This window comes from Echinops telfairi, unplaced genomic scaffold (genome assembly GCF_000313985.2).
Source record: "Echinops telfairi isolate 266 unplaced genomic scaffold, ASM31398v2 ScPeMD7_7409;HRSCAF=8447, whole genome shotgun sequence".
NCBI classification, from domain to species: domain Eukaryota; kingdom Metazoa; phylum Chordata; class Mammalia; order Afrosoricida; family Tenrecidae; genus Echinops; species Echinops telfairi.
Genome location: NW_022111309.1, coordinates 155,224 through 168,780, shown reverse-complemented (window position 1 = coordinate 168,780; position 13,557 = coordinate 155,224). Strand labels below are relative to the sequence as shown.

The following is a 13,557-nucleotide window of genomic DNA, read 5'->3' as shown; positions in this document are numbered from 1 at the left end:
GGCTACCTTTGTGGGTGTTAGGTGGTACCTCATTGTTGTTTTAATTTGCATTTCTCTTATAGCTAAAGATAGGGAACATTTTCTCATATGTTTGTTGGCCATTCGGATTTCTTTCTCTGTGCTTTGTTACTATTTTAAATAGTTCCTTTATTGTGTCTTACTGCATTATCTAAGAGTAATCCTTAAATTAATTTTTGTTTGCATCTTATATCTTTCATTTTATTATCAATTTTTGAGGGCAGTAGCAATATAAATCTTAAGCTTTGTAACTCTATAGCTTCTTCATCCTGTGCTCTATTACTAGTGTGTGTTCAGCTAATGCATATTAACATTTTTTACTAAGACTAAACAGTCACTGTTGTATTTGACAAGCTGTATTTTCTCTGTCTCGGTATAGCACCAAAGTGTAAGTAAAACATTAAAAAAAGACTTGAAAGGAAAACCGAAGATGAAAGTGCAATTTCATATAACATTTTAATATTACTGACAAATAAAGCCAGGGTATAGACTACAAGTCAGGATGTTGACTTACACTCTAAAGGCACCACTGGTGGATGAAAGAGGTAAGAGAAGGACAAGATTATGTATTAAGAGATACGGTATGTCTGGAACAGGGCTTCCAACTGATTCATTCCAGTTCAATCTCTTGCTCAGAATTTGTATTTCTAACCCATATATACTAAATCCGAATCTACAGTTTAACAAGATCCCCAGGTGATTCTATTATCTTTTAATTCCATTTTTCCATGAGCCTTTTAGTTCTGGATTAAATGTAGGTTCTGATTCAGTATATCTGGGGTAGAAATACAAATTCTCAGCTGAGGGTCAACACTGGGATGAACTGATTCAAAACCCTGGGATGGAAGTAGTTAATTGGTTAGCTACAGATTAGAAATGGGTGTCTTGCCAAGAGTTACTGTTTCATTTGAACAGGGAGAAGTATTCTAGATTTTATACCTGTCTTCACTTTGTCTGCTTTAGGTAAGTCGTCAGGTTGCTGAAAAATAATTTGAGTGACTGGATTGCTGAGCATCATCTGTCCAAATGGAAATATTGGTAGCTCCTATTCATTCCTTCCCAGTAGATGGCAGCAAGATGCTTTATTAAAATTTCCTTGTCTTCACTTTTTTTAAGCCATGTAGTAAAATACTCTGTGTGTGTATATGTGGGTTTTTTCTCATTAAAACCAAGACGGATAGGACACCTTCATTTTCTTTAAATGAATGAAAGTATTATTACCATTCTATACTATTCTTTCATATGAAATGTTTTTGAAAAATTCATCTATCTAAAAATGTTACCTTTTATTGATTTTTTCCTTTTATTGATTTTTGTTAGCAGCTGCTGCTTAAGTGACAATATCACACAATAAGAATTTATATTTTACATGTAATTTCTTTTTCATAAATTCCTGTAAAGAGAATCCAACAGTTATACTGTAGAACAGACCCACTAGCACTTTGCTGAACAATTTGTTAGGGTTGCAGCCATAATTTTGAAGTCTTTGTATTGAATATTCATAAACCTTTCTTTTATGAACAAACCAAAAGGTCAATTTAGCCGACATAAAAGAAAATGTCTTATTTCTGGGTGGTTAAGTCTGACTAATTTATCTTCTACATCCAATTGCTGGCTTCCAGATAGTGGCAGGGGATAGGGACTGCAGAGAACTGACATAAGCTTAAGGAAAAATCTGAGTCTCATTGGCAGAAATCTGTGCCCTGAAAATTTATGTAGCAGATAAATTATGGTCATTTCTTGCTCCTCCGGAAATCAGTTCAGCTAAGAGAGGTTTTTGGAATTGCCTTAGAAAATAATATTTTTGAAATGTGAAGCTTTCTCCCAATTTTTTTTATAATGTGGTGCTTAATTCTTGTGAATTTCAAAGTTCTTGCAAAACTTGTTATCCAGAATGTACTTTTATCTTATGAAAACATGCTTTATCAATATGATTTAGCATATCTCTTACATGTCTTGGAATTTTTACATACCACAAAAGACCTTTTCTCCCATGATATACTATAAACGGACACCATCTTCCAGACCACAGGACATCTGTAATTGAGAACAGCAGATGTTGCTGCACGTGCTTCTCCTTAAAACTAAGCAACGGCACGAGCGAAAATAGAACCTACGGTTCAAATCAGAAGAGAAACACTAGGTCATACAAAGATGGGGGAATTGAAAGAAGAGGGAGCATGTGGCCTCAGCACTATTTCTTTTGTATGCATCTCTGGAAACACGTTGTAAACTGCTACCTAAGGCTCATTAACTGTCGACTCCAGTCAGACTTATTTTCGGTTAAAAGTAGATTTCACTTGAACAAGGAGTACTTTATGTTCACCACCGGGGGTGCTCATTGCAAGTTGTGTATGCGAAGTGGCTACAGTGTGTTTGTTATACCTTGTTTGCTGTCGAGTTGGCTAATGTTTTCATCTTGGTTTTAACCCTAGCTGACCCCACAGTGAAGGACTTAATCGGAGGCTTCACTGCTCTGCATTACGCAGCCATGCATGGCCGGGCCCGAATTGCACGCTTGATGTTAGAGTCTGAGTGCAGGAGTGACATCATTAATGCCAAAAGCAATGACGGCTGGACCCCCCTCCATGTGGCTGCTCACTACGGAAGGGACTCGTTCGTTCGACTCCTACTGGAGTTCAAAGCCGAGGTCGACCCGCTCAGTGATAAAGGTACAACACCGCTTCAACTAGCCATTATCCGAGAAAGGTCAAGTTGTGTGAAAATCCTCCTGGACCATAATGCCAATATTGACATTCAGAACGGCTTCCTGTTACGTTACGCTGTGATCAAAAGCAACCATTCTTATTGCCGAATGTTCCTTCAGAGAGGAGCAGACACAAACTTGGGTCGCTTAGAAGATGGACAGACGCCTTTACACTTGTCTGCCCTTAGGGATGATGTGCTTTGTGCACGGATGTTATATAATTATGGAGCGGACACGAACACAAGGAACTATGAAGGACAAACCCCATTGGCTGTTTCAATCAGTATTTCTGGAAGTAGTCGACCGTGTTTGGATTTCTTACAAGAAGTAACAAGTATGTAATAGAGTTATTACTATTATTAATTTTTTAAATTTGCATCTTGTGAAAACACTTAATGTGTTTTTCATGACTTAAAATAATTAGATGTTAATCATACATATAAACTTTGCATGGTAAGTAATACGGCACTCGTCTGAATAAATGGAAAGTTGTAATAAATGATAAAAATTTCATTAAGAAATGAAGTGTTACTAAAAGAAGTAGGGGTAGACATAGGAGGAAAGAAGAGTTGGAAAAAAGAACAGAGAGGAGAAATGTTTTAATTAATGCAGATCTGCACTAGAAGGTGGCATTACGTGCTTATCATGAGGATATTCTTTCTAGGTTTGCATGTTCATATTCAGGAAGTAAAGGGAGAAGCTAATGTTCTAGATTCTTTAACTTTGGAAATGTGCCATGGTGAAACTCTTAATCAGTTTATTGCCACTTTCTGCTTCATTACGATATGAACCCACATGAACCACAACAGCAGTGTTTGTAAGTGTTGTAGTATTGGAGGTTAAAACTCCCAGAAATTGTAAGGAATGATTTGCTCTCAGTGGAAATTTGGGTGCTACTGTCTCTGAACCATAGGGCTTCCCTGATTCCTACCCTGTTTTCGTGTATATTCCTTTTTATAAGTGTCTGGTACGCATTGCCAGCAACCTTAGTGGTGATGTGGTTACCTGTTGGGCTGCCAACTGTAAGATAAGCCGTTCGAAAGAAACTACAAGCTGTTCCACAGGAGGAAGACTGGACTTTTCTACTCCTTTAAAGATTATTGTCACGGAAAACCAAAAGGCCATTTCTGCCTTTCCCTGTAGGGTTGCTATGAATCGGCAGTGAGTTTAGTTTTGGATCTTGCCACATGTTGTGTGGTAGTATCTGCATGTGCTTGAGCTGTTTTTCTGATAGGGATGATTTGTTTGTTTTGACGTAGCCACCACCTCATGTCAGACCTCCTGGTGATCAGGCAGGCGTGTTCAGAGTTAATGTCTTGCATTTCTATAAAGAAAACATTTGAATTTGCTGTGTCACACTTTGCGATGACTTCTTTCCCTCACCTGTTTTTTAACTTTTGGTCATGAATATGGAAGAAGGAATGATAGCACTCTAGATGCCAGGTACTTGGGATCCAAGGGGTTTATTGACTTGCTTGTGAATAATCTATCTCTTGGAGCTAAATTTTGGAGTGAGAATTTACTCTTTGAAGAAACACAGAATAATTTGAATTTAGTGCATTCTAGTGATAGAAAGATGATGTTTTTATTATGTAATATATTTATACTAAAGCAGAAAAAGAGAAAGAAATAATGCTTAGATTCTGACTCCCTGCTATCCAGTGGAATCTTCTATGATGCGAGAAATGGTCACTCCACACTTCCTAAAAGGGAAGCCAATAATTCAGTGTGGCTATTGAGCTCTTGCTAAGTATGGGTGGCTCATATGAGGTATGGAATTTCAAATTTTATTTAACTCCACTCAATATAAATTTCATTAACCACAAGTGACTGGTAATTTCCATATTGCAGAGCAGTGCAAATCTTTCTATCTTGGGCTGTCTCACAGGTTGTCCCTTGCAGAAAGCTTTGACCCACATAGACGTAGCCAGAGATGGCAGGATGCTGTGTGTGTGGTGCTACAGTTGCTGGTGTCAGCCGACTAAATGGAGACACCTTTAGGAAATCCTTAGAGTGCAATTGCAAACATAGCACCTTTCCTAACCAAGTTCATTCATAGCACTGGCAGGGAGATGGTTGTTGGGAAACAGATTACTATTGGATACGAGCCTAGGCCAGGGAAGATATTCTACAAGGTGTTTTTACTCTTAGTAAATTCTGGACATCTTGTGCTTTTCATTTTAATGCTACACTGGAGACTCATCGTTAAAATAGTGTGGACACATTCAGGAAGCATATTTACTTACAGAAAAGTCTTAGCCCTCTTTTGTTACATAATTTGCTCATTAGGTAACTGGACTAGAGCTATACTGTCCAAGTTCAAATACTATGCCATTTAATAGCTGTGACCTTGATCTAACCTCTGTGCCTCAATGTCCTCATCTTTAGGAAAATAGGAAAAGCTTTATGTAGGCTTGTTATGAGGATTAGAATTTCACATTTTAAGTGCAATGTAAATGCTCCTTAAAATAAAACATTTTACTAAGAGTTCACAATCTCCCAGGAGAGTGAATCTTTCAAACTCTCATTCCACTCAGAACTCTTATTTTCCATCCTATACACCAGTGTTTCCCACAGGGGACAATATTATGTCCTGGGGTGCTGGAACAATGGAGGGTGATTACAAAAGCAATACCTATACTTTATCCTGGACTATGGGTTATAATAGAAAAAATATTACGGGCGCTACAGGCACTAAATAGTGGTCCGTTCCCCCCTCCCCACCCCTTTTCTTCTGAAAAGCAGGTGGTTGGCTAAATAAGATTGGAAACCTATTCTGTAAATTATTCTCCAGAGTCTGCAGTATGGAGATACATGGTCTCCTATATGTAAAAAGTGAAAAGCACATAGGCAGCACCCCTTTTATCCCTGAGCCCTCAGAGCTGCAGTGTTCTCTCAAAGCAGTGTTGCTAGAGAGCTGTAATGTTGAGTAAAAGGTCAGATGTTCCAAGAAGACACTTGACAAGGTAACTTCTGTGCTTGTGCCCTCTTCATTGCACACAGCAGTGAGTCTGAGGAGGCCTTTGATTATGGTGCTCAGTTGGTTGACTGCACATGCAAATGGTGGTGAAGCAGTAACAAATTTCAGAAATGAGGGACCATCTGCCTTTTTAAGGCCATAATTCTTTTTTTTTGGGGGGGGAGGGGGGATCTCTAATGTTGTTTTGTGCCAAAAGCAAATTCAGAGTTTCTGCTTCACCCTAGCATTATTTGCCTAGTGAAAAATGATTATGTGCTAGAAGGACCAGCTGTAGCTGCTCTCCACTGAACTGTCTCTAAAAAACAAACTAAAGAAAGATCGACCAGGAAGCCTGAGTCCAGTCTGCAAGTTCCTTCCATCCTCCAACATATCTAACAGCACCACTCCTTTATAAATCAGTTTGTAATCCCAGAACTCGGGCTCCTGAAGAGTAAGAAGCTGAAACCCTTGGGGTCTTGGTTCAGGACTGCTTTCCTGTTCACTGCACCATTTGGATTAGAAGCAGATTGTTTAAATAGGAAGAGATTTTTAAAAATCCTAATCCTGGATTTTAAAAACTGTTAAACTTCTTTGAAGGGTCCTTGCGGTGTAGAGTGTTATGCATTGCATTGCGTTGGCAAACTACAAGATTAGCAGTTTGAAACCACCAGCTGCTTTGTGGGAGAAAGATGAAGCATTCTATTCCCTAAAGATTTACAGACTTGGAAACCCACAGGGGCAATTCTAGTCTGTGTAATAAGTCACTATCTATCAGAATTGACTTGAAGGTAGTGAGTTTGATTTGGAAGGTTCTTTGGAAAACACATCATAAAAGCTTTGAAGGTGGGTGTCTTGGTGGAAGCAGCTTGTGATACACATCACATTGATACAGAACAGATCACATGTCTTAGTAATATGGTGTCTTGTTAATAACACTTGGCAAGAGAAGCTTCTAAGAGCTACCCTGTTTCCCCCAAAATAAGACAGTGTCTTATATTAATTTTTGCTCTCAAAGATGCGCTAGGTCTTATTTTCAGGGGATGTTGTATTTTTCCATGAACCAGAATACGGTACACATTTATTGTTTATTGTTTTATTAAAAGAGACTTTGCACCTCCTGTCTGCTCCAGCTGCGCTATGGCCAACAGTGAGCTGTGCGGCGGTGCCCGCTACTACGGTCCAGAGTCCGGAGTTACGGTAGCTTTGGGGGAAACTTATTTTCAGGGGGATGCCTTATATTTCAGCGGGAGGCAAAACTGTAAATAGGTCTTATTTTCAGGGGGTGTCTTACTTATGGGGAAACACGGTACTATTACCATTTCTCTCTAGGCAGACTGCAGCTTCCAACATTAAAGCCATCAAAACCCTCTGCCTTCTAGATTAGCCTGGACGCCGCATAGTGTCCTGCAGAAAGCCAGGGAGTGAAAGAACAGTTTCTGTTTGTCCAGAAACAAGAAGCAGAGATAAGAAGAGGAACGAAGATCACCTTGCAGAAAGAAAAGATATTTTCTGATTGGTTAGCAGTGTAGACGAGGCCAGTTTTTTTGTTTTGTTTTGGTGTGATTTTTTAAAATATTAAACACTTTTTGGGGGGGCTCTTACATCTCTTATCACAATCCATACATTCATCCATTGTATCAAGCATATTTGTACATATGTTGCCATCATCGTTTTTAAAAGCATTTTCTTTCTACTTGGTATCAGCTCCCCATTTTTCCTCTCCCTCTCCCATCCTCCCTCCCTCATGAACCCTTTATAAATTATAGATTATTATTTTCTTATCTTTACATCGTCCTCTGTCTCCCTTCCCCCACTTTTCGGTTATTCATCCCCCTGGGAGGGGGTTATATATAGATCCCTGTGATCAATTCCCCTTTTCTCCCCCCACTTTTTCCTTATCCTGGTATCTCTTTTCTCATTATTGGTCCTGAGGGGTTTATCTGCCCTGAATTCCCTGTGTTCCGAGCTCCTATCTGTAGCAGTGGGCATGCTCTGGTCTAGTCCGATGTGTGAGGTAGAATTGGGGTCATGACAGTGGCAGGAAGAAAACATGAAAGAAGTAGAGGAAAGTTGTATGTTTTCATCGTTGCTACACTGCACCCTGACTGGCTCGTCTCTTCCTTGTGACCCTTCTATAAGGGAATGTCCAATTATCTACGGATGGGCTTTGGGTCTCCACTCTGCACCCCCCTCATTCACATTGATAATGATTTTTTGTTCTGGGTCTTTGATGCCTGATACCTGATCCCATCGACATCTCATGATCACACAGGCTGGTGTGCTTCTTCCATGTGGGCTTTGTTCTCAGCTAGATGACCGCTTGTTTATCTTTAAGTCTTTAAGACATCATACGCTATATCTTTTGATAGCTTTCTTCACCCACATTTGCTTATGCACCAATTTTGTCTTCAGCGATCGTGTCAGGAAGGAGCATCACAGAATGCCAGATTATTAGAACAAAGTGTTCTTGTGGTGAGGGTATACTTGAGTCGAGGCCCAATGTACATCTGCTGCCTTAATATTTGACATATAAATATAAGTACATAGATCTATTTTCCTATCCTTATGTATAAGTATATTTATATATGTACATGCCTGTATTTAGGTGTCTATAAATGTCCTTTGTCTCCTAGTTCTTTCCTCTATTTCCTTTTGCTTTCCTCTTGTCCCACTATCATGTTCATCCTTCGTTTGGCTTCAGTAATTCCTCGATGTTATATTGCCCTTGGTTAAGCCCCGCTAGGCCTCCTACACTCTTCTCTCCATTGATTTTAGTTCACTTGCTATCCCCTTGTCCCTGGGTTAGTTGACCACCTCCCTTCCTTTCTCCCACCTCCCCTTCTCCCGCGCCCGGAACTGTTGGTCCCGTTGTTTTCTTCTCCGAATTGTTTGTCCCGCCTATCTTATCTGGATAGATATTCAGAGACATTAATAAGTTCAAAAACCAGGCAAAGCCAAGGAAGACAAAACCAACCAAAACCCCAAAACAAAATAACAATAACAAAAAGAAAGCCAGTTTCAAAAAAGGAAAAAAATCTGCAAATAGTTCCAGGTCTGTTTTTTGACCTTTAGGAGTGTTTTCCAGTCATGTCTGATAGGGTGCCACACTTTGTCCCCATAGTCTAGTTTTGGTATTCCCCAGGGACTTCATGGCTTTGCTCCCCTTGCTGCTCTGTTGCACGCCCTTGGTGTTTCGCCCCAGTGTGATAGGGTCAGGTTGGGCATAATTCCTGCCCTGTGTCTCCAGTTTTGTCGCCTGTAGTGCTATGGTTTGGTGAGGGATGTCATGTCTCATGGTGAGGCCAGCCCTATGGTCCTCTCTGTGCATTCTCTCCTCTGAGCAGGAATATCGTCCTCGGAACTTGGTGCCCAAGGATGTGTTCACTCACTCTCCTTCCCTCTCCGTTTCTCCTGTGTGCTCTAATCAGAGGTTTTTGTGTGATTTTATTTGAAAGCAAAAAATAAGAACAAATAAATTAGAGAGCAAACAGAAAAATTAATCAGTGACCAGTCCCAGGTAGAAGTTGTAAAGAGGACTAAGAATAGTAATAATTTTGATGGAGGTCATTGAGTGCTGAGGCTGCCAGGATCAGGAGATGAAGAAAGAGGCCCTTGCACTATGGCCAAGATTAGGGAGAGGCAAATGAGATGCCTTGTATGCAAAATTTGAGGAAGCATTCACTATCGGAGCCATGCAGGTGCTAATACTCTACTCATAGGATACTGAGAACAAGCAGCTCCTTAGCTTTTGTGCCCTGGACACCTCACTTGCCTCAGCCTGGTTTTGGCCTGTCCTGCACAATTTCCATAATGTATGAATATATCATTGTGCAAATCTAAATCCAAACCAGATTAATACATTTTTAACATTCTTTTACATCTCGTTATACACATCATTACCCCCTCCTTCCACACTTTGCCTAAGAATATAATAGTTAGTACAATAGTGCTGGTATAAATACTACACAAAACAGAGTATCATGGGAGTCTTTCATATGAGATGGCTTAAAGTTTTTCAGGCAAGGGTAAGGAGTAGAAGATTGTAAGAATGCTCGATTCAAAAGAGAAAAGTAATATTCATGCAGAAGAAAGGCAGGCATAAGACATTGTTGCTAATGTGAGGTACAGCATTATAACTTCATGAAACAGTATTTCAGAATTAAAGTTTTACCAATGGTATGACTAGATAAATAGACTCACTGTGAAGAATTGGATTATTGGTGATTTTTTCCCCATTATATTCCTGCCTCACTAAATAAATTCTCCTAGTCAATGTATTAGTCATGGGTTATTCAGAGTATTAGATCTTCAAAAGAGAAAATCTATGAACCATCAGGCAGTGACTTGTGAGAACTTTTAATCTTGTTAATAAGGACAAGGGATGTTTGCAATCTCTTCGTAGTCAGCTAGTGGGCTTTGCACCCAGTACTTGGTTTGCTTTATGAACATATGAAAGTTACTTACTCTTTAAGATCCATGAATCTTCTGAAAAATGGGGAAACTGGGTAATAGCCCCTGAGGATGGGCTTTTTGAGAATGTTTTGCCAGGAATTACTCTATGTGTGCTTCCAGTGTTTCATGGGCTTTGAAACATTTCATTGGTAGTCCATGAATTCCTGAAGCATGGTTTTTGGCTAATGCTTGCAGTGAAGTTTGACCTTCTTTCTTCACTACCGTTGGTTTTTACTGATATGCTACCTCTTGGAATAGTTGAATGTTGACTAGTTCTTTTTCGTACAGTGACTGGAAACACTTACTCGCCTATGCCAGAAAATTTGGCCAACTGACTGGAAGAGATCCATATTTGTATCCATTCCAAATAAAAAACGACCCAACAGAATACAAAATTAGAGGACAATATCATTAATATCACTCGCAAGGAAAATTTTTGTTGATGATCATTCAGCAAGGGTTGCAAAAGTACATTGACAGGAATCTGCCAGAAGTTCAGGCCAGATTCAGAAGAGGATGTGAAAAAAATGGATATTGCTGATGTTAGATGGGTCTTGACTGAAAACAGAGCATACCAGAAAGTTGTTGAATTGTGTGCTAAGGCATTCTACTATGCGGACCATAAAAACCATGGATAATCTTAAGAAGAATGGGAATTCTAGAACACTTCATTGTGCTCAGGTGGAACTTGTGCATGGATCAAGAGGCAGTTTTGGGAAGAGAACAAGGGACTACTGCATGATTTAAAATCAGGAAAGGTATGCATCAGAGTTGTATCTTCGCATCATACTCATTCCATCTGTATGCTGAGCAAATAATCGGAGGAGCTGGACTATATGAAGAAGAATGTGGGAAAGTGATTGGAGGAGGGATGACTGACAGCCTTTGTGTGCAGATGACACAGTCTTGCTTGCTGACAGTGAGGAGGACTTGAATCACTTGATGATGAAGAGCATGGCTTGTAGCCTTCAGTGTGGATTACAACTCATTGTAAAGAAAACAAAATTCCTCAAAACCAGACAAATAATTAACCTAATGCTAAATGGAGAAAAGTTTGAAGCTATCAAGACCTGCATCTTGCTCGGATGCACAATTAATGTTCATGGAAGCAGCAGTCAAGATTAAACTATGCATTGCATTAGGTAAATCTGCTGACCAAGACTTCTGAAGTGTTTAAAAACAAAGATGTTACTTTGAGGACTAAGGTATGCCTTACCCAAGCTATGGTGTTTTCAACTGCCTCATATGCATGTGAAACTTAGACATTGAGTAAGGAAGACCAAACAAAATCAATGCATTTGAATTACAATGTTAGAGAATATTGAAAGTACCATGGACTGCTAAAATATCAAACAGGTTTGTCCTAGAAGAAATACAGCCATGAAGGGAGTGGGGGAAGGGGGAGAAATACCGCCAGAATGCTCCTTAGAGGCAAGGATAGCAAGACTTCATGTTGTCAAGAGACCATGATTTTGGGTAAAGTAGTGGGACGGCAAAAAAGGAAGATATCCAACAAGATGGATTGACACAGTGGCTACAGTGACGGACTCAAACTAGGAACAACCGTGAGGAGGCACAGGACCTTGCAGTGGGCCTTTTGTTGGACCTCAGGGTTGCTGAGAGTTGGAACCGACTGGACAGCGCCTAACAACACCGCTCCGTGAGTCTCTCTCTTTTACATTCACGAAGAACGCTGGTTGCCAAAGTGTGGACTCAAGGGGGCCCTCAAGATGTTTAAAGTGTATAAATAGGTAGGAACTGAGGTAGATAAACTTTTAGTGCGGTTTTATGTTAATATAATTAGGAACTGAACTGTGTCAAAACTAATTTCATAATAACAAAATGTTATGCTGGCATTTGTACTAATGGAAGAGCATTCGTGGTTCAAACTGCTGGTGTCTTAGGATGAATCAGGGCAGTGGTGCCAAAGGGTTCTAGTAACCAATGCATTGTTCACTTTCAGACACTTTAAACAGGCAGTTATTTTATGCAGCTCTCATCCCTTTCAGTGCATACCGTTAGTGCAACCATGTGTCATGGAAATGAAAAGTAGTCTTGCTGCTTACTGAAGTGCAATGATGAAATTGAGGAAAAGCTTTTGTGCAGTTTTTTTTTTTTTTAGCTGAACTAGGAACTTCTTTTTTTATTTCGATGGAACACGATTTTTATTTGCAAGATTGGTAGCCAAACTCTAGCTATTTAATTTGGGCTACTTGGCAGACTTTAATATGCTTAACCTGTCATTTTAAGGGAAACAATGGCCAGTATTTGTGTCCAATCCCAAAGTGTGCGTTTTCCAGTGAAAATTAGGTTTCAGAAAATTTGTATTTGCTGGTTTGAAAATGGCAGCTTCTCAGTACCTGAAAACACTTCTGAGGAACTCAGTGGCAATAGTAACAGTTTTTAAAAACTGATATATAACAAACTGGATCAACATTCAGAAGATCTACATAATCAAGTGAATTAATGTTTTCAAAATGATTAATGCATAATGTTAGCAGCAGCTTGCATGGGTAAAAGGTCTGCTGAAAGCACAAGACAGACAAAAGCACAAAAATAGTGTTCCGTGAAAAATAAGTATCTAGGATTTTACATTTTAATATAAAAAAATCAGCTCACTTGGTTCCAGATTCCACTTTGCAACCAACCTCTTTAAGAAGCCATTACTTGAGTGTGGTGGAATATCATAAAAGATTCACATTATCTGAAATTGCTCCACTCTGTTCTAGCTATATATTTGCATGAGGCTAGACCTCAAAAAAACAAGGTCACTGCAAATGAGACCATTCCGACTTACAGTGACACTATAGGACAAAGTAGGATTGCCCTGTGGGTTTCTGAGATTGTAAATCTCTACAGGAGGAGAAAGCCTCATCTTTCAACTACAGAACAGCTGAACTGCTGACCTTATGGTTCGTTCTCAGCCAGGTGCTAACCCACTGTGCCAGGGCTCTTGAGGCTACACCTGTGCACACCAGGTTAAGACAGCCTCTTGGAGCATCTAGAATGCAGGAACAGTTCGGTGTCTTCTCTGAAGCTAGATATTAAAGAGACTTGCAAAATTAAAAACAAAAAGCAAAACTCTACTCACAAAATCTCTTTTTGTTTTGGAGAACAGCTTTTGGTTTTTCATTTTTATCCCACCATACCGAGGCAAAACACTAAGTAAGGGATGCAACAGAACAGCAAGGGAACAGAGCTGCGAGGTCCCCAGGGAATGCCGAAAGTGGACTTTGGGGCCACGGCTTAGCGCTCCAACAGGCTGGCCTGGAAAACACTCCTAAAGGCCAACAAACAATCCTTGAACTAACTACGAGCCTTTCTTTCTTGTGTTTTGTTGTTTTTTTAATCATTGGTTTGTTGTTTTGTTGTATATTGTTGCTTGGTTTTGCTCTGTCTTGTTTTTGTGCATGTTATTATC

The 13,557-nt window shown here is 39.7% G+C and overlaps 1 protein-coding gene across 4 annotated transcripts in view; it reads left to right on the top strand.

Annotated features, from left to right (window-relative positions):
* ASB7 (ankyrin repeat and SOCS box containing 7) overlaps positions 1-13,557 on the top strand; it is a 68,813-nt gene that overhangs the window by 34,254 nt on the left and 21,002 nt on the right. For all 4 annotated transcript variants that reach the window (XM_045296506.1, XM_004709846.2, XM_045296505.1 and 1 more), the window contains one exon: positions 2,454-3,059. In XM_045296506.1, the coding sequence (XP_045152441.1) occupies positions 2,454-3,059 (606 nt within the window). The remainder of the gene's footprint in view (positions 1-2,453; positions 3,060-13,557) is intronic.